The 19756-nt window shown below is 36.8% G+C and overlaps 1 protein-coding gene across 1 annotated transcript in view; it reads right to left on the bottom strand.

The window, feature by feature from the left end:
* Window positions 1-19756, bottom strand: part of LOC311619459 (sucrase-isomaltase, intestinal-like) — an 83171-nt gene that overhangs the window by 24183 nt on the left and 39232 nt on the right. Inside the window, exons 8-12 of the mRNA XM_084877847.1 lie at window positions 12385-12510; window positions 11462-11593; window positions 9905-10018; window positions 8233-8349; window positions 5657-5741 (exon numbers count right to left, since the gene is read on the bottom strand). Coding sequence (XP_084733973.1) covers window positions 5657-5741; window positions 8233-8349; window positions 9905-10018; window positions 11462-11593; window positions 12385-12510 — 574 coding nt within the window. The remainder of the gene's footprint in view (window positions 1-5656; window positions 5742-8232; window positions 8350-9904; window positions 10019-11461; window positions 11594-12384; window positions 12511-19756) is intronic.

The following is a 19756-nucleotide window of genomic DNA, read 5'->3' as shown; positions in this document are numbered from 1 at the left end:
ACCTAGAAGTCTCTGATTGTATTTCACTTTATGTTCACACTATGGTCACCTTCACTAGACTCTGAGCTTCTTAAAGACAACTATCTTTTGGGTTTTTATGCTCAGAACCTTGAACAGATCGAATAGATGGTAGGTGTCTAGCATCTTGTACTGTGCATAACAGAGCAAAAGATTGTTCATGAAGAATATAAAGAATTCTCACACAGCACAACCAGGACATTCTCTCTCATTTCTACAAAAAATTGAAGAGGAAATCCGTTTAAAGTATAGAAAGTTTAGGTTAAATATGAGAAAGAAATTGCCAAACCAAATAATGACTTTCTTCCTGAATACTTTAAAAGCAGAAAAGACTACAACTATATAAGAAACCTTGAGCATTGTCATAGCTAAGTTGGGGAAAGACTGGGTACCACTAACATTCTCTATTTGCTGCACATACACAGAAGGGAACAAGTCTCACCCACTGATGGTAGAAATTCAGGCTTTCTGGAAAGGAGGTCTCAGGACAGGAAGGAACTCTTCCCTCCAAGTTAACTCAGTGTGAAACGAGTCAAAGTTCAGATTTTTAGAGAGATTTTTAGCTCTTGTTTCTAAAAGCTATTTGCAGAAAGTGTTAGCCTTTCCTCTTCTGTTTTTCCATTTCTTAACAAACAAACAAACATAGCTTTAGTGAGGTCTGATTGACATACACAAACCTACCCATATTTAATGTATACAATTTGCTGACTTTGAACATAGCATACAGTACATACACATCACCAAGGCTTGACTTAAAATAAGTCTGCTCAGCCTCAGCTCGTTTGGCTCAGTGGACAGAGCATTGGCCTGAAGACTGAAGAGTCCCAGGTTTGACTCTGGTCAAGGGCACATGCCTGGGTTGCAGGCTCGATCCCCAGTGGGGGTTGTGCATTGATTCTCTCTCATCATTGATGTTTCTCTCTCCCTCTCCTTTCCTCTCTGAAATCAATAAAAATATATTAAAAAAAATACAAGTCTGCTCAGAAATGGGCCTTTGGACAGCAGCTTTAATGGGGTTCCTTAGTAGGGACCCATTCTGTGACTTTGCTTACCCTTATTTTTCTTAATTAATACTTTGATTATTAATATTACCAATAATAAAATTACTAATATGCATATTAATAATAAATAGTACTAGTGATTGTTATTACTTCACATGAAATAAAGGTATTTCCTTTTTTACATGTTCTCCTTGTACAATTTAGACCTTTTAAGTCTAGTCTCAACCTTCCTTATTAGGCCTCATGTTTATTTGTTTAGCTTAAAATTATGGAGTCTAACTTCAAGGCATTTATTGCAACTTAGGGTGAAGCTGCTGTGCATATCTAGCTAAAGAAGAAGATCAGCTTTGGAATGACAGGCATCTATAATAGCAAGTGGAGTAGCTTTTATGACTTTTTAAATGCATTTTTTTCAACATAGCAACAAGGATGGAAAGAGTCTAATACACAAGGAAATCTAATTCTAACCCACATTCTGCAGACTTGAAATGTTTGCCTGTCTTTTAGATCTTTAAAATTGATATTTTAATGTCATTTCAAAGCTGTCTTTGTGCTATATTAAAGACAAGTAAGATCTTAAATACTGAAAGGATTTGGTCTCCCTGGAGGTGTATGTGTTGGGGGGGAGGTGAGACAATCATGTCCATTTAGAGCATTTTTGTTTCTACTATAAACTTTTCTCCCAACCTGTTATTATTTTGAAAAGAATGTGTTTTTAAAGAGATGTAGAGCCTCTTGACATTTAATTTCTGAATGTATGCATTTGAGAATAAGTCTAATAGAACTTGTAAGCATTTTTCAAAATGTAAAATAAAATTGAGGCACTTTTCCTTGGCCATCAGTCATGGCTTAAATTTAGCTACATACATAGCTCAGCTCAAGTTAAAGCTACTTGTAGTGCATGTAAAATAGGCGCAGGAATCTAGATATTGTGTAATAATTTTCTCACCTCCTATAGATGAAGGCAGCAGCCTGATCATATTATTTGACTCCCGAGAGAACATTTTAAGCACTAACTATATCATAATAAAGCCAGTCTGCTTGGCCACAAAGAAAAAAATGCAACAAATGTAGATAATTATCTGCTGGAATGCAGTGGTAATTATGAATTTCTGTACTTTAACTGGAATATAACTCCTAATTATCTCAACGTCTAGCTTTATACAATCAGAAACGGTTACCCATCAAAGAGACTACACAAAGTGGTAAAACCTTAGATCAGTGATTTTTAATCTTTCTCATCTCATGGCACACATAAAACGAATTACTAAAATTCTGCGGCACAGCAAAAAATATGTATTTTTGCTGACCTGACAATTTTGATTCATTCATATCAGATGGCTACAGTTGTGTTGGCTGTTGTCATTTTTTAAAAAATTTAACAATGTATTTAGTGCCCCTCACCAAATAGTCAGGTATTGCATGTTTTAAAAATCCTTGGAACAAACTGCTTGCAAATCACTGCCTTAGATTATTGAATTGTAAAAGAGAAGGAAAAGAGGAAATTTAATACTGGCTAAAAATAGCACAGGAGATAAGAATATTCGTCAGATGCCACCTCAGACTTTGGTCTTTAGCTCAGTATCTTGGTAACACTTGTCCTGACTGTAAGCAGATTCCTTCAGTGCTTTTTCACAATGATCTATTTTAGAAAGAATGCGTCTGAGAGCTTAACTGGCCTTGTTTCTATCTTTCATATTCCAAGTTGGTATTAATAGTCATTTTTTCCTCTGATTAATACTCTTTCCTTTTTTATGTTCCAAATAGTGATAGATCTGTTTTTTTTTTAAAAAAAATAATATTATCCAGGAGTACAGTAAGTAAGCATTATGTGAAAGAATGACCCCAGTCAGGATGAAAATGAGGACTGTCTTAGCTAATTCTGGCTTCATACCCTGAAGCAATAATGATGGGAAATTACCATAATAATCACTCTTTTTTATTAATTATTTATTTTTAGTATTTGGCAAAGTACTCGGAATTCAATTTAAATCCTCCCAAATTGTTTGTAATTGATACGATAGTGGCTATTTTTTTTTTTTTTGTACACCTGTTGTATGCTATCCACCTGCTTTATATAGAACGTTTTAAATTCTTAACTTGCAAATTTTGAATTCATATCCCCATTTTATAGCCAAGAAAGAGATTGGACTAGGTTTGGGAGCATTGTGACATCTGTTGTGTTGTTGCCAGTTCTCCAATGGGCTGCCTTCGGGGTGTGTGTATGTGTGTGTGTGTTTGTGTGTGTGGAGGGGGGGAGGGTGCTTTTATACCACTAGTCAGGGTGAGGCACAGGTGTCCTGTTCCTGAAATTACTGTGTGTGATTCCATTCACTACCTAACCCTTTCATTATCGCTATTCCTCATCCTTTGCTTCAAGAATCCAAAAGAGCCCTAATTGGTTTGGCTCAGTGAATAGAGTGTTGGTCTGTGGACTAAAGGGTCCCAGGTTCAATTCTGGTCATGGGCATGTACCTTAGTTGCAGGCACTTCCCCAGTAGGGGGTGTGCATGTTTCTCTCTCGTTGATGTTTCTAACTCTCTATCCCTCTCCTTTCCTCTCTCTAAAAAAAAAAAATCAATAAAATATATATTTTTAATAAGAATTCAAATGAGTCTTCAATGCTGCCTGAGAATCCCACCACGCTTCTGCCATGAATTTATTTTGTCACCATCAGATCTTCTTCACCAAGGGGACAGACCTTCTATCTCTTAAAAGCCCATACTCCCCCAATTCACCCTCATTTTCCTTGTCTCTTGCACTGATGAACAAATCTTTAAAATAGAAGCTTTTCTAGTGGGAAGATCTGCAGAGTCCCATCAGCTAGCTCACACATCCATGTGCATCTGTGTGCTGGCTCTTCTTTCAGCAACAATGCAATGTGCCTGCTCTTTCACCGCTCCATCCCTTCGCAATGAATGCTAGCCTAGGCTCTCTTCTCAGCGTTTCAATCCTTGAATTATCTCTTCTATCTTTCGCATTAGCCACTTTGTCCAGTCTACTGGCTCATTCCTGACAGCACACAAACACACTCTAGTGTCTCTCATTTTGTAAAAAAACAAAGGTAGTCAAACAACATCTCCTTCTACACACAGTCTTCTCAGTTACAGCCCCATTTGTCTGCTATCTGCTCCTTTCAGAGCCAATCCTGCCAAAGGTTTGTTTACACCTCTGCCTCTACTTCCTCATCTCCCTTTCACTCAGAATTTAGTTTGCAATCTATTCCTACTACTCCACCGAAATGAATATTGTCAGTATTGCCACATTTCACGTTGCTGAGCGCTGGACACGTTCTGAACTCTTTTTGTGTAACTTCTTGACACCATCTCACATGTCACCTGTTTTGACTGTTTCTTAATCTCCTTATTTGGGACACAAGGAGGGATTCTTTCCTGCCTTTCTTCATCCCTTTCCAATTGTTTGCATTTGGTTTTCTCAGCTGAATTTTTTTAAATATATATTTTATTGATTTTTTACAGAGAGGAAGGGAGAGGAGAGAGATAGAGAGCTAGAAACATCGATGAGAGAGAGACATCGACCAGCTGCCTTCTGCACACCCCACACCAGGGATGTGCCGGCAACCAATGTACATGCCCTTGACCGGAATCGAACCTGGGACCTTACAGTCCGCAGACCGACGCTTTATCCACTGAGCCAAACCGGTTTCGGCAATCTCAGCTGAATTTCTATTTCCATCCAAAGCCTAACAGTTTCGGTATGGGTCTACTCAAGGCTCAAGGCTGGAGGGCCCATTTGTCAAGTTCACGTTTTACATTCTGACATTCTCAATACATTGACTCATCAATCCCTGTAAGTTTAAACATCATTTTTATGCATATATTTCCCAGTTGTTTTTTTTTAATCTCAAGCCCAGATTGCTTCTCTCTAGATTAATACATCTTGCTGCCTACTTGATATTTTCATTTAGCTATTTCACTGAATAATGGAAGAAGGGACCAACTCACAGACAACGTTTCCTCAGCCTTGAGAGTAACACGTGGAGGGAGGCCGGTATCTCGTGGATTCAAGGGGTGTGAGTGGGAGGTCAGTTTTTGCTTTTCCCTTTCGTTCTGGTTTCACTGGGAACTGAATCACTGTACTTGCACATGGCTGTAATTTTAAAGGAACTCTAAACAAAGTGCCATAATCCCTCAAACTAGAAGTCTGCAGTCAAGGATAAACCTCTCATTTTAGTGCAAAACTCTACTCAAATTTTCACAGCTATCCTATGGCATTCTATTTTCGATTGTATGCAATTAATTATAGAAATAGCAAAAACTGTGGAATTTATAAGTTGCAAACATTTTGCAGCCAAAGGGAAGAACTCACCCATCAAAGAATCAGCTGTGACACATCAATAAATCTAGCTCCCTGACTCTTATAAGGATAGTCAAGGAAGGAAGTCTTTGGATCCTTCTTAGATAAATGAGGACACAACTCACAAACATTCCACGGCATTACCGCTGAAGAAATGCAGTACATACACATCCATGGTCTACATTTCCTGGATTATTCCTAGATTGGTGAGCTATAAAAGGAAATGTACTTTCCTAAAACAAACTGATGGCATTCAAGAGACTTTTCCTCATGGAATATAAAAGTGTTTCAAACTCATTTGACACATTCAATGTACTTACCAGGCACATATGGTGGGTAGTTTAGATGATTCTCTTCACATCCTGGATGTTGGCCATTTTGAAAATTGGATGGTTCATTCATATCCTCACATAAAAATAGAAACTCAATGAGTAATAATGGGCATAGTTTTCTTACTTTCCATTAGGGAAGCAGGGCACATAGAAAGCATTTTTTCCTTCAACAGACACATTTTGAGGATCTAAATGTGTGAGATGGCAAGCTGAGAGCTCTAGGATGCATAGCAACAAACAAGGTAGTGTCCTTGGTCTCAAAGAGTATACACTAGCTATTAGCAAGTTTCACAAATATATACATGTCACAGCACTGAATAGGTACAACCATTTCTGTTCTGTGAAAGGTAATGCCAATCTCCAATGGCTGTAGACACAAATTGTGCTTATTTTTTTTCTTGTAGCTCATATATAATCTGTTAATCAATCCTGTCAGTTCTATCTTCAAAATGTATATATAATCTGATGCCTCATTCACTGCATTGCCAGGCTATACTACCATTGTCTCATGCCGGGATTGTTGGAATAGCATCTTAACTGGTCTCTCTTTTCCACGTGGGCCCAGAGGTAGATTTATTTGGAAGCTAAGAAAGTTAAGTTCCATAGTCCCTTAAGTTTCATGACCACTCCATAAATTTACAGCTATAACTCTACTTGTAACTTTTAATATTTTTTCTTAAAAAGAGCTGCCAAAATTTTATCAAGCTCCATAAAATCTGGATTCATTTCTGTTTTCACACTGCTTTCTGCCTTCCTATAGTCTATTCTCAGTGCAGCACTAGAATGATCCTTTGAAAACCTGGGCTCAAATCCTTCAGCACTTTTCCCTCTCACTCAGAGTAAAACCCGAAGATCTTACAGTTGGTCCATGATGCTGTTTGTGGTACTGCCTCAACATCCCTCTGACCTTGTGCTCTCTGACTGTCCCTTTGATTACTCCTCTCTAGCCACACAGCTCCTTGCTATTTCTGGAAAATGCCAAGCATATTATGCTCAGGGCTTTTGTACATGTTGCTCCCTTGCTTCAATGCTCTTCCCTTAGATAACCCCAGGGCTCAGCCTCTGGTCTTTAGTATCAACTGTAACCTTCCCTAACCACTCTATTTAAACTCCAAACATTTTTAAGTTCCTAAATTTCCTACCCCTGTGCTATGGTCTGAATGTTTATGCCCCCCACTCCAAATTCACATGTTGAAATTTGAACACCCAAAGGTGATGGTACTAAGAGGAGGGGCTTGTGGGAGGTGAGTAGGTCATGAGGGCGAAGGGTTCCCTAAATGGGATCAGTGCTTTCTATAAAAGAAAACCCAAAGAACTACCTAGTTTTTCCCCACCATCTGAAGATACAATAAGCAACCTGGAAGAGAGTCCTTACCCAACCATGCTGGCACCCTGATGTCAGACTTTCTGCCTCCAGAATTGTGAGAAATAAATTTCTTTTGTTTGTACGTTAATCAGTCTGAGTGGACTAAATAGTCTGAATCAACTAAAACACCCACTTCCCAGATTAATTTTTTCTCTGTAATAATTACTATTATCCAATATACTACATATTTTATTTATTTATCTTGTTTCTTGTGTATATCTTCCACTAAAATGTCGACTTCCTGAAGGTCAGAATTTTTCTAAGTGTATTTTTACTGCCTCTTGGCATAGAGTAAGTATTCAATAAATCGGTGTTTCTGGAAGTAAGAGGGAGGAAGAATTACTTCAAGTAAGAGTAACGGTGTAACGGTGAAGAGTTCATGGAGAATTAGATATGGAGGCTGCATGTTGACCAGTTCATAGGCTTTGAACATGTAGAAAGGGAGAGAAAGAAGAGGGGAGCATGAGCACAGGCAAAGAAACAACAAATAGTACTGTATGTAGAGAAAATGCCCCTCGTTGAGTAGTGGGGGTTGTCTAGCTCTCATTCAGTCTTCCGATCACATGATTCTGTTTGCAAGTGACTCTCTGGCAGAGTGGGGCCTATTATGCATGCAACTTGTGATTGTCCAATAGTATTAGAGCAACAACAGCCTATGGTCTTTCTCCTTTGCACTGTAGCACAGGCTGTTCCTATTACCTGAAACACTTCTACTCACACCCACACCCTGCTCCACTTAACTAATTTCCATTCGTTGGCCAGTCTTCATCTTAACCATCACCTTTAATAGTTAAGTCTGAACTGGCCAGCCTTGAGTTCAATTGACCTGAGTTTAATGCTCTTCATCTCTGTACCCACTGTATCATCTGCTTGCTCTGTCAGGGCCACACAAATGCTTGTTTCTCAGCCTATCTCCCCAGTTGTTGCCTCCTCAGTGCCCTGCACTGAGTAGGTATAAACAATAATGAATGAATAAAGAGTAAGATGAAGATCACTATAGCAAACAAGATGCTGCCACTATTACAGGCAATGGTTCTCCCCAGTGGTGCATTAGAACAGTTAAGGCACAAGTTATCAAGAAGCAGGAGAGGGGAAGTTTTCACTTCAACTTATTATAAAGTGAATAAAAGAGAAGCAGGTGAACATTTAACTTTTCCACCAGGGGGGAAAAAAATTTAAGTAATAAATTTAGACTTACAATCCAGATCCCATCATAATCAAGAACGTTTTTAAATTCCATGCACATCTGTGTCCACCATTCTGCTGTTTTGGGGTTGGTGTAGTCTGGATAGACTGAATCTCCTGGAGGCCAGGCCTACAACGGACAAGTAAGTCAAACTAAACAGTGATAATGCACCTCCTAACATGGTGCAGAAATAGCTATCGTGGGGACTTACGTGGCATTTTTGAGTCATATAAATAAAATGTGAGAATCAGTGAAATTATATAACTTAACAAAGTACATAGTAAAAGTACATAGCAAGTTTGTAGTAGACTGGGAATAGAAACCCATATCCCTAACCAGTGTTCTTCAGATGTGAAATTGTACATGAAATCATGTTTTATTGTTCTTTTATATTTTAGCCATTTATCTCCACACATAAATCTATATGAATACAAACATAAGGGTTAAAAAATGTAAAAGTTACATTTATAATAGCAATAAAAACTTATGTCTATGGTGTCAACAAGAGCAATAATAATTTAATGAAAAGTACAGAATGCCAAGGCAGTATTCAAAATTAGACATATCAATGAGAGATATAGAATGTTTATGGATGCAAAGATTAAATGATGTACAGATGTCAAGTCACTTCAAGGTCTAATGTAAATTTTTAGGGGAAATAATTAAATTTAAGAATGCATATGACCCTTTCTGGGTAGCTCAGCATCATCCCAATGTGTCAAAGTTGCAGGTTTGATCCCTGTTCAGAGCACATACAAGAATCAACCAATGAATACATAAATAACAACAAATCATCAATCAGTGTTTCTCTTTGTCTTTCTCTCTCCCCTCTCAAATAAAGAAATAAAAGTTTTTTAAAGGCATATATGGATATGAGACAAGAATATGAAACATATGTGTATATTAATAAGTTTACTGCAGCACTGCTTGTAATATTAAGAAATGAGAAACAAGAAAATGTACATCATTCAGAATTGGTTAAACTAATTTTTTCCCATGAGAACCATGGAATTTCACATTATTTCAAAAGATAAGGTAATTTCATATGTATTAATATGGAAAATACTGTATATATAATATTGTTATAGTTTTTAAAAAGTTTTAAATGTTATATACTATTATTTCCCATGTAAAACTATGGCTTCATGATACTGAAGTGATAAGTTGTATACACTGTAATGATAAGATGTATATTTTGAAAAAAGAATAACTGTCACTTTATACTTTTTATAAGTTAGTATTATATTTTTTTATAATATTGTACTGCTTTGACCCTCAGCAAAAGCATTAAAGTATTTCTATTATGTAAAAGAAAACACTGAGAAATTTTCTTATATTTAAGAAATATCTATGTGTCATTCCTCAATTTACATAAACTTAATTTTCCTATGTAATCTCAATCAATATAATTTTTCCATACTTATTAAATTGTAGTTTTTCAGAATGTTACAGTGTATATTAGTGGATCCTTCTAATTTATCACCAATTCTATGGGACTTAAGGAATTTCTTAAAAATCCACAGTATCCAGGCCAATGCTCCAAACAGTCAGCTTGAGAAGCTGTACATAATTTTTCTGAACTAAACTCAGGTGATACCAATTCACTGATGCCTTATGAATTGTGATTTTTGAAATAAAAACTCAGTATAGAAGGCGGTATTCATCTATTCTTCAAGGTGCCTACCTTGCCAACCGCTGGTGTGATTCCATCAGAGTTATTGACCCAAACTCCCAATTCCTGTCCAAGTTCATAGGGCCTGTAAGTACCTTGTGGCTCATCTTTTGTCAAAAAGGGATCCTGCAAATTCCCAAGGACATTGTAATTGGTAATAGTCTGATAACTGATATTTAAGTATAAAATTTCCAAAACATAAGTATCTATTATTCACATGCACAATATAATTTAAACTGCATACATTAAAATGTTCCCAGCTATTAAGTATGGTTACATATATAAGAACTGTATGTTTTAATTCATTTTTAATACTGCAAAATATGAAGCTAAGCAATGTTAATTTAATAATATAATCAGTTGCTTCTAACAAAAATCTCTAGTTTTCTTTACTGAAAATGTTATGTAAGTAGATAAATACAATGCATGCTACTTTTTTTTGGTTGGTCACTTTTTATAAGAGATAAGGCTATGAAATTGTAAAACAAATAAAAATTCCTGGATGGAGAAATCAAGAAATTGGGATTCTAGAAAAAGCCTGGTTAAGCCAGTTAATTTTAAGGGGCAACAAGTTTCTCTTCCACAAAATGAAGCAGTATAGTTGGCAAATTCTTAAAGTCACTGTCCCTCTTAAAAAGGCAAGCCTTACAATGACTCAAGAAGAAAAATATATATGATTCTATATTCAGTTTTTCCCAAAAAAATATTTATTGAGCTGATTCCAAGTCTATTTCCCTTACTAAACATTTTACTATCATAATATATTTCTATTAAAATATTTTTATACACTCCTGCTAATTAATGTCAGTTGGATAATAAATACATGTACTTTTATTTATAAAAAGCCATCTTAAACACACACACACACACACACACACACACACACACACACAAAAAGCTCTTTCCATAAAACTCTAACACCATTAAGTCATATAGGAATTATAACACATAGTGACATTTTTATCATTACATTAAGATAACAGATAGAACAATTATTTTATAAGAAGTGTTAATGAGACAAACACCTCATTATGAATGAACTTTTAATAGTATGCATGCTCCTAGAAGTAGTTATGATGACTTTTCTTTTTATATTCTAAATGTGATAGTAAGTAAAAAATAATGTTGTACCCAACATGAAGAAAATATTCCTGCAACCTAAGTTCAATACACTTATTCAATAACTATATAATCCTTTGTTTAGAATTTTTATGAGCAAGTCTTCAACTCTTGACAAATTATGTGACCTGTAAAAAGCCTTTTTTTCCCTTCTATGTCTAAGTCCATTTTTTTGAAGAAAGAGCACTGTAGTTTTAAAAATTGTGACTAAATTCCTTCATGACTTGTTATTGACATTTTTTGTATCACTGAATAATAGAAACCTTGCTTATAATTTATTATCCTTTAATAAAATATAACATTTATCATTTTATATTAAATAAAATTTTAGTGCTGGAATACTTTAACGCTGGACATTCTTTTTGCTAAATTAATTGTAGTATATGCTCTTAGAAATTGTTAGAAAATATGAATTTAAATATTGTATGTTTGATCTTCAAAAAAATTTACCAAAATAATGACATAATGCATTCCATCATTTTTCAGTTTCTTAATGTACTCGGGCAGACCAGCAAAGTTAGCTTTATCATAGGTGAAGTCCAACTGCCGTTCCATGTAGTCAATATCCCCATACTGCACATCCTGTACAAAAGAGCAGTGTAGACATAGCCCTCGAACATTAGAAAAACGAACATTGTCAGAGCTCATAAGTAGCTATTGAGTGACTGTATATAATTGGAAATTTAAATATTGATGATTATTGATGTTTATTTATCATCCTGTAAGAAAAGAGGATAACCTAATTATAGGAAACTGAGAAAAAGCAGTAATCCTTACCCCCTCCCCATTTAAAAGCCCCCTGTGTTTTAGTTACCTGCAGTCAAATACAGTCTAAAAATATTAAATGGAAAACTCCAGGAATAAACAATGTGTAACTTTTAAATTCATGCCTTTCTGAGTAGCATAATGAAATATCTCACCATCATGCTCTTTCCTGCTTGGGATGTGAATCATCTCTGTCTAGCATACCCATGCTGTATACATCCCCACCTGTTAGTTACTTAGTAGCCAGGTAAGTTATCATATTTACTGTCTTAGTTTCATAATGCTTGTGTTGCAGCAACCCTTATTTTACTTAATAATGGCCCCAAAAGAGTAGTGATGCTGCCAACTTGGATTTGCCAAAGAGAAGCCATATAGTGCTTCCTTTGCATGAAAAGGTATGTATGTGTAGGAAAAAACACACATAATATACATAGAGTTAGGTACTATCTGCAGCTTCAGGCATCCACTGGGGATGCCTATGTCCCCTGTGAATAAGGACAGACTACTGTAACACGCAAATATATATTGTTATGTAGATTACAGGTTAATCACTACACCTGATTTCTTTGTTCCAATCAATTCCCCCATAGTGTTTGGGGTACACTTACATGAGGAATATCATACTGCCTTAAACGTTCAACCGTTTTTTCCAGCACGTCTATGCTATTATAGCCCCATCGACTTAGCTGAAATCCCAGAGACCAGTATGGGGGCATAAAGGGACGTCCAATAGCCTGTAAAGAGAAAAGAATCAAATGCAATAAGTGAGATAAATGTTCACAAGCATGGGTCTTCAGGACTTGATGACAACGCTTTCGTTTAAACTTCTCACATTGTGATGGGCATCTAACGTTGTAAGTTGTCCCTGGTCACAACCAAAGAAATAATGAGGAAAATCTGGAATTTCAAGAACTCTTTTGAGAATTTAATTAAAGGCATGGAATTTCCTCCCAAAGCATATACCTATAAAAGCAATTATTTAAATTTTGTGAGTGGGGGAGTATGTTTCCCAGACTCCTCTCTCAGACCCCACTTAGTCCATTCCACCAGGAAGTAATGTAATAGAACTTAAAAGGCTCCCAATAAAAAGAAATTTGAGTTCACTTCTCAGTTCTGCCTTTAAGATATATTGATATTAGTAAAATCACATGTTTGAAATGGTGTAAAGAGTAGTATCCATTTCATTCATTTACAAGTATTTACTAAGAATTCACCATGCACTATTTTGGAGCTTGAATTCTAGCAGAAGAGAATCAGCAATAAACATGTAAACTAAGTAGCATAATTATTAGAAATAGAGAATGTGGGGCTGGGGTGGGGGAATGTTAGGGAAAGCTCTGGCAGTAAGACTTGAATAAGTCAGCCATGCAGAATGCACCAGGCAGTAGGACCAGGGGGTGCATACGCCTGGAGCGAACAGGAAGAGAATGATGGCCAGTGAGGATGAATTACAGTGAACAAAAGGGAAAGTGAAATACAAGAGAAGTAGGCAGATATTCAATCATAAAGGTCCATAACAAATAGCTGGAAACTTTTTACTTGTCTATTTCCCCCCAACTTTATATTATGAAAATTATCAAGCATATGTAAGAGATGATAGTATACTAAACCTCCATGTAACAAGAACTAACAATTATCATTTTGCCACACATCTTTATATCTCTACCATGGTGGAGGGTGGGGAGGGAGAGGATGAGGCTTTATAGAATTTTTAAAAATTCCTGAAATCATTATAGTTTAGATTATCACTAAAAATAAGTATAATCTCTTACATAACCAAAATATTACCACATCTAACAAAATTTACCACAATCCCTTAATATCATCAACTGTTTATCCAAATTGCATTTTTTTTGTGTGAAAAAAAGGTCTTATTTACAGTTAATTTGTTTGAAAGTTGAGAGTTAAAGTCTAATTTTAATGGAAGCCATTAAAGTGAATAATATACTCTAATTTACTTTTTTTTTTTTAAATCACTCTGACAACTCAGTTAAATAAATTACAGGGGAGCAATGGTGGTCACCATGAAACTAAGTATGAGGCTGGTACATGGTCCAGGCAGAGATGAGAGGCAAACAAAGGAGGTCACCTGTGATAATGAAAGAGTCAGACTAGAATACAAGTTGGAGACATGGCTAACAGAACTTTCTAATGGATTTAATGTGGTAGAATGAAGAAAAGAAAGGAATTGAGGGTGGCATTTAATTTGAGGGTTGAAGGACAGGGACAATCAGTTCCATTCATTGAGATGGAAGAGACTGAAGAAGGACTGAAGAAGGAGTGTTGGGGGGAGAGCACCAGGCATGAGAAATATCTACTATGTAAGCCTTGGGGTTAGCCAATAACAAATTGAAACCAGGAAATATGATAAGAGAGAGTTCAGAGATCAAAGGAGAGCCTCCAACTAACCTCTGGGAGACTCAACATTTAAAGACATCAGCAAAGGAGACTGAAGATGAGCCATTAGTGGTGGAGCAGAACAGCCAAAACAGCAAAAACAAGTGTCAGAGAAGAGAATGTTCCTAGAAGTTTCTAGAACAGTGATTCTCAACCTTTCTAATGCCCTACCCTTTAATACAGTTCCTCATGCTGTGGTGACTTCCAACCATAAAATTATTTTCGTTGCTACTTCATAACTGTAATTTTGCTACTGTTATGAATCATAATGTAAATATCTGTGTTTTCCGATGGTCTTAGGCTCTACCGCTAGGAGGGTCGCCTAAGACCATCGGAAAACACAGATATTTACATTAGGATTCATAATAGTAATAAAATTACAGTTATGAAGTAGCAATGAAGATAATCTTATGGTTGGTGGTCACCACAACATGAGGAACTGTATTAAAAGTTGAGAACCACTGTTCCAGAAGATACCATGTGACATAGATGAGAACAGAGACTTGGCGACTTATCTTGACTTTGATAAGACCTTTATAGATTATAAAGGATTATAGCCCAACTGGAATGTGATGGGAAATTGGGAGGTGAGGAAGTAGAGACAACCCACACAGGCACTTTCAAAAAGTTGTACACAGGTAAAGGAACAAAGAGATGGAGAACAATGTGGGTCTTTAGTAGAAAATTCTGGTTGAGTTTTGTTTTGCTATTAATGCAGGTTTGTTGATGGGAAGCACCTGGCAGAGAGGGCTAACTGGGTAGAGAGGAGCCTCTGTAACTGTCAGTGCAGGTGGATGGTGAGCACAGGAAGAATTGTTGCACCTAGAAATGAGCAGGGGCCACTTTCACAAGAAGAAAGGCAAAGTATATGGGCCTGTTTGCGGGGAAATTGGTTGGCTCTGTACTTGAGAAACAATGTACTTCCTTTTTAATTGCTTCTATTTTTTTCTGTAAAACAATAAGACACACCGACAGCTGAAAGTTGGGTGAGGTGGTGTTCGGGTTTTAGAAGAGAAAGTGTGAAATAACAGTCTCTGTGAGTGGAATTGCAAATAGACTAGGTGAGGACATTTAGCAGGATTGCTAGACAGAGAAGTGCAACAGGAGATTAAATTCAAGGGATTCTTGTCAGCACAAACACGTGATTGTTAGCCAGAAGCTTTCAGTTGATCAGGACCAGGTACTGGTTTCATTAATAAATTAGCACACGAAGTTCCTCTCTGCCTTGTACAGCAAGTTGGTGTCAAAAGTGGTTCCAGCCTGCAGTTTCAGAGTTTTCTTCCTGTGAAGCCCTTTGAGTGGGTACTGTGCCTCATCTTTCCCTCTGACCCTATTACAATGTCAAACACAGAATGTGAATTTTATAATAGTTTACTCATGATATGAATGAATGAAGAGTCGATAATATCATCCATGTTTTACAGAGGGGACACTGAGTCAAAAGGAGATTCTGTGATGTTTATGATTTGACACCACACAAAAGACTAAAACCAGAACTGATTAGACCCATGATGCTCAGATCTGACTGAGCATTAAAATCATGTGGGGAGCTTTTATTTTGTGTGTGTGTGTGTGTTTTTTTTTTTAATATATTTTGTTGATTTTTTACAGAGAGGAAGAGAGAATTAGAAACATTGATGAGAGAGAATCATTGATCAGCTGCCTCTTGCACACCCCCTACTGGGGATGTGCCTGCAACCAAGGTACATGCCCTTGACTGGAATCGAACCCTGGACCTTTCAGTCCGCAGGCCGACACTCTATCCACTGAGTCAAATCGGTTTCGGCATGTGGGGAGCTTTTCAAGATAGGTGCTCTATCCAGAGCCCACCATTGACTAATTTGACCAGAATAATTAAATGAGACTTTCCGAAGGTGGACCCCAGACATCTGTATTTTAAAGGACATCTGTATGATTGATGCAGAGGGAGGTTTACAAATTACTGTTAGAGTGTGAGCAACTGGGGAGCAGGTACAAGGTCTATCCTTTGTGACTCCATTTCCGGACACAGAATTTGTCTCATTTGTGGACACCAAAAACCTTATCAGCTAGAACTCCTAGTCCTTAGCCAAGTGGATTAATATATATAATTTATTTTTATTGATTTTAGAGGAAGGGAGACAGAGAGATAGAAACATCAATGATGAAAATAATTGATGGCCTGCCTCCTACACGACCTCTAGTGAGGTCAAACCCACAATCCAGGCATGTGCCCTGAACAGGAATCAAACTGTGACCTCCTGGTCCATAGGTTGATGCTCAACCACTGAGCCACACTGGCCAGAAGCCAAGTGATTCTTATACAACCACATTTAATGTTACTCTCTGCTGCTATACTTGGAATCCATTTTCTTTCATCCTCACCTTGTAATAAGTAGAGAATGTTTTATTTCCACCTTCTCAATAGCACAGCAAACACCTACCCTAAAATATAGTGAAGAAACTAGAGGATGAGGAGGCAGCCAGGATACAAAGGTTAAGAACAAAATATGCTTTAAGGACTACAAACCAGAGCCATGGGCAGCATGGAGTTCCGACTGGTGCCGAGCCTCAAATAAACATAAAAAAAGCAAAAACACACTGAACAGTAGGAAGCAACAAAGAGTATCTAAGTAAATAAGGAAATATGCTTAGTATTGTTCTGCAGGTTCTGAAATATATCTGTACCAGCTTCCCCATGCCATAAGTTCCAATGTATGTCAAGAAACATTCTTCATATTAATAGAAGAGCACAGAGCGGGCACTCTTTTAGCATTCTCTAGGCATCTAGGGCCTGGAATTTGAAAAATATCACTATAAGTAACATATAATTATTACAAATTATATTATATACTAGAATATAATACACATAGATGCCATTAAATAAAAAGCATTGTCTAGTAACTATAATTAATAAATGCTGACCTAACTAAGAACACTAGGCCTTAAAGTAAATTCAAATATTCACTTCAAGGCCTATGCCAGTTCCTTAGTTCTACTTATTTACCTATTCGTTTAGTACTAGAGATTAAATTATTATTATTTTGCTCATAGGGCATCTACTGCCACTTCTGTCTCTTCGTGGTGGCAGTGTATACCTGTGTGAGATTTTATTATATACCAGCAATACTGCAAGGTAAACAGAACAAATGTTATCATCTCCCTTTTATCCTGGAGGAATCTGTAATCCAAGATCATAAATAATTAGTACCAGGTTAAAGAAATAACAGGGGGCAAAACTGTAGCTCAAACTTTGATCTTCCAGTTCCTAATCTAATAACTTCCATTGCCTCTTAAATATCATTGAAGTCATCCCACATTTTCAAGTGCTCCTTGAGGCTGCCTGATGAGAGTTGCTGAGAAGATAAGGGATAAAATTATCCCCTTCATTTCCATTTCCCTTATGCTGTGCAGCCCCATAGTCTTAGGGTGTCTTCATGTAAGGATATGTTTTATTAAATCTATTTCTATCCTAATCAAATTTTAGATTTGTTTCCCTAGAGTAGAAAAGCTCTCCTAGAACAGATACTGTTGACAGGAAAATGAGGGATTTAATTTCATCCTCATGACTTAAAAGACAATACAAACACAATGTTTCTTCACCAGGTGGATGAAACAAATACACCAGGGGTTTAAAATTGCCTCCTTCAGTCATTTTATAGTATACAGCCAGGATAACTTTTCTTGCTCTTGTTACTTCCTGCTACAAACAATAACAATTTCTCCAGCCTGGGAAGTAAAGAAAAGTCCATCTTACCTAAGGAAATTGCATCCATTTCCCCTAATTGCATTTGCTTCTTATCTGGCTTCATGCTCTTGACCATCCGCAAATAGAAACGGCGTTGCACAGGAATGACAAGGACAAGCAAAGTGTGTGCTGGGGAATAGCCCTCTGTGAGCACAGAGGAGTCCCCACTTGCTTCTAGCCTACCAGGTGTTTGCCTCTGCTGCCTGCTGGCGCCCACACACACCAGCCCCAGTGAGAGTTAAAATCTGGAGGTTTGAAAAATCAGTACGGTATCAAAAATATATCTGTTTCTCTATATTTACCTTTTGGCACAGTGTAGTCAGGAGTTCCATTTGAGTAAAATCAGGTCAAAGCTATCAATCACAGTTTTCCATATAAAAGCAGGAAAATGCTCACAAAATAATGATGGACATTCTACTGTTAATATTATACTTATAATTTTGAGCAAATACTTTGTCCCAGGAACAAAATTAAGAGCTTTATGTACATTATCTCAACCAACCTGATTCTGGGAGATGGGTATGAATTGTATAGGAGGAAATAGAGGTTAAATTTCTCAATTCGCAGTTCACAGAGCCAGCAGGCAAACCCCTCCAGCTCCCATATTTCAAAGATTTTAAATCATTATATTATGTTACTTAAAAGCAAAGGGTATATACATGTAGCTTATATTCATATATGGTTTATTGATCATTACTTTTAAGATGCAATTTTTGTTTGGCAAGTTTATGCCATGCTAGAATTTGTATTATTTATAGTGCTAATATTTGACTTTTAAATTCCAATTTTAAAAGATCAATTGCAAACCTGAGGTAGATTGAGGCATTTTACCTATTTTGTTTTAACCCCTAAAGGCTAAAGGAAGTATTTAAACCTCAAACCACCTGTGATGGCTTTGTCACACGTCAACTTGGGTAAGCTGAACTACATTTACCAGAATCCTCTTTTCTTTATGTTTCTGGTTGGATGAACAATAACAGACTCTCGTATGATATTTAGACGACTAACTAATTTGCATGTATGCATAAGATCAAATTCCTGTCACAAATTTATCTCACCTAGTGGTTCTGCTTCAACGAGGGAAGCTTTATTGATACAATAAAATGAAATGAACACACAGGTTGATCTCCTTATGAGAAGGCTAACCCCTATTTTATAAAACTTCTGTTTGAAGTTCTCTGCTATTTAGATAGTCTCTTATTCTGTAAAGTCAACTCTGAAATTTTTAGATAGCCCTTTATTCTAGAAAAAAAATAACTTTGCTTTCTAGCCTGCTTGAATAATAAGGAAGATAAACTTAGCTGTCTGACCTTGTAGGCCATGCTCTGCCAGATGCATTATTTGAATTGAATAGAACTGTGTTGTTTTCAAGGCCACAGAGAGATAACTACTAAGCACACATAGGGCTGGCTCTTTAATAAAAAGAAAACTTCTGCTTGTTGCGCTGCTCAGAATTGGAAAGACTTTTTCTCTGAGCCCACAGGTGTAATAATAATGATAAAGTGGAACTCTGCCTGCACCGGTTTGGCTCAGTGGATAGAGTGTTGGCCTGCGGACTGAAAAGTCCAGGGTTCGATTCTGGTCAAGGGCATGTACCTTGGTTGCGGGCACATCCCCAGTAGGGGGTGTGCAAAGAGGCAGCTGGTCGATGATTCTCTCTCATTGATGTTTCTAACTCTCTATCCCTCTCTCTTCCTCTCTGTGAAAAATCAATAAAATATATATATTTTTTAAAAGTGGAACTCTATCTCTCTAAGCATTGCTTGGTTCTTCTCTGGTCTTCTGCAACACGTAAGCTATTTAATTATTTATGCTCATGTCAGAAAGAGATAATACAAGCCTTTGTTCAGTTATAT

The sequence above is a fragment of the Pipistrellus hanaki genome, assembly GCF_964339955.1.
Source record: "Pipistrellus hanaki genome assembly, chromosome: 3".
Classification (NCBI taxonomy): domain Eukaryota; kingdom Metazoa; phylum Chordata; class Mammalia; order Chiroptera; family Vespertilionidae; genus Pipistrellus; species Pipistrellus hanaki.
The sequence above is the reverse complement of the archived record's forward strand: the minus strand, read 5'-3'. Positions and strand labels throughout refer to the sequence as shown.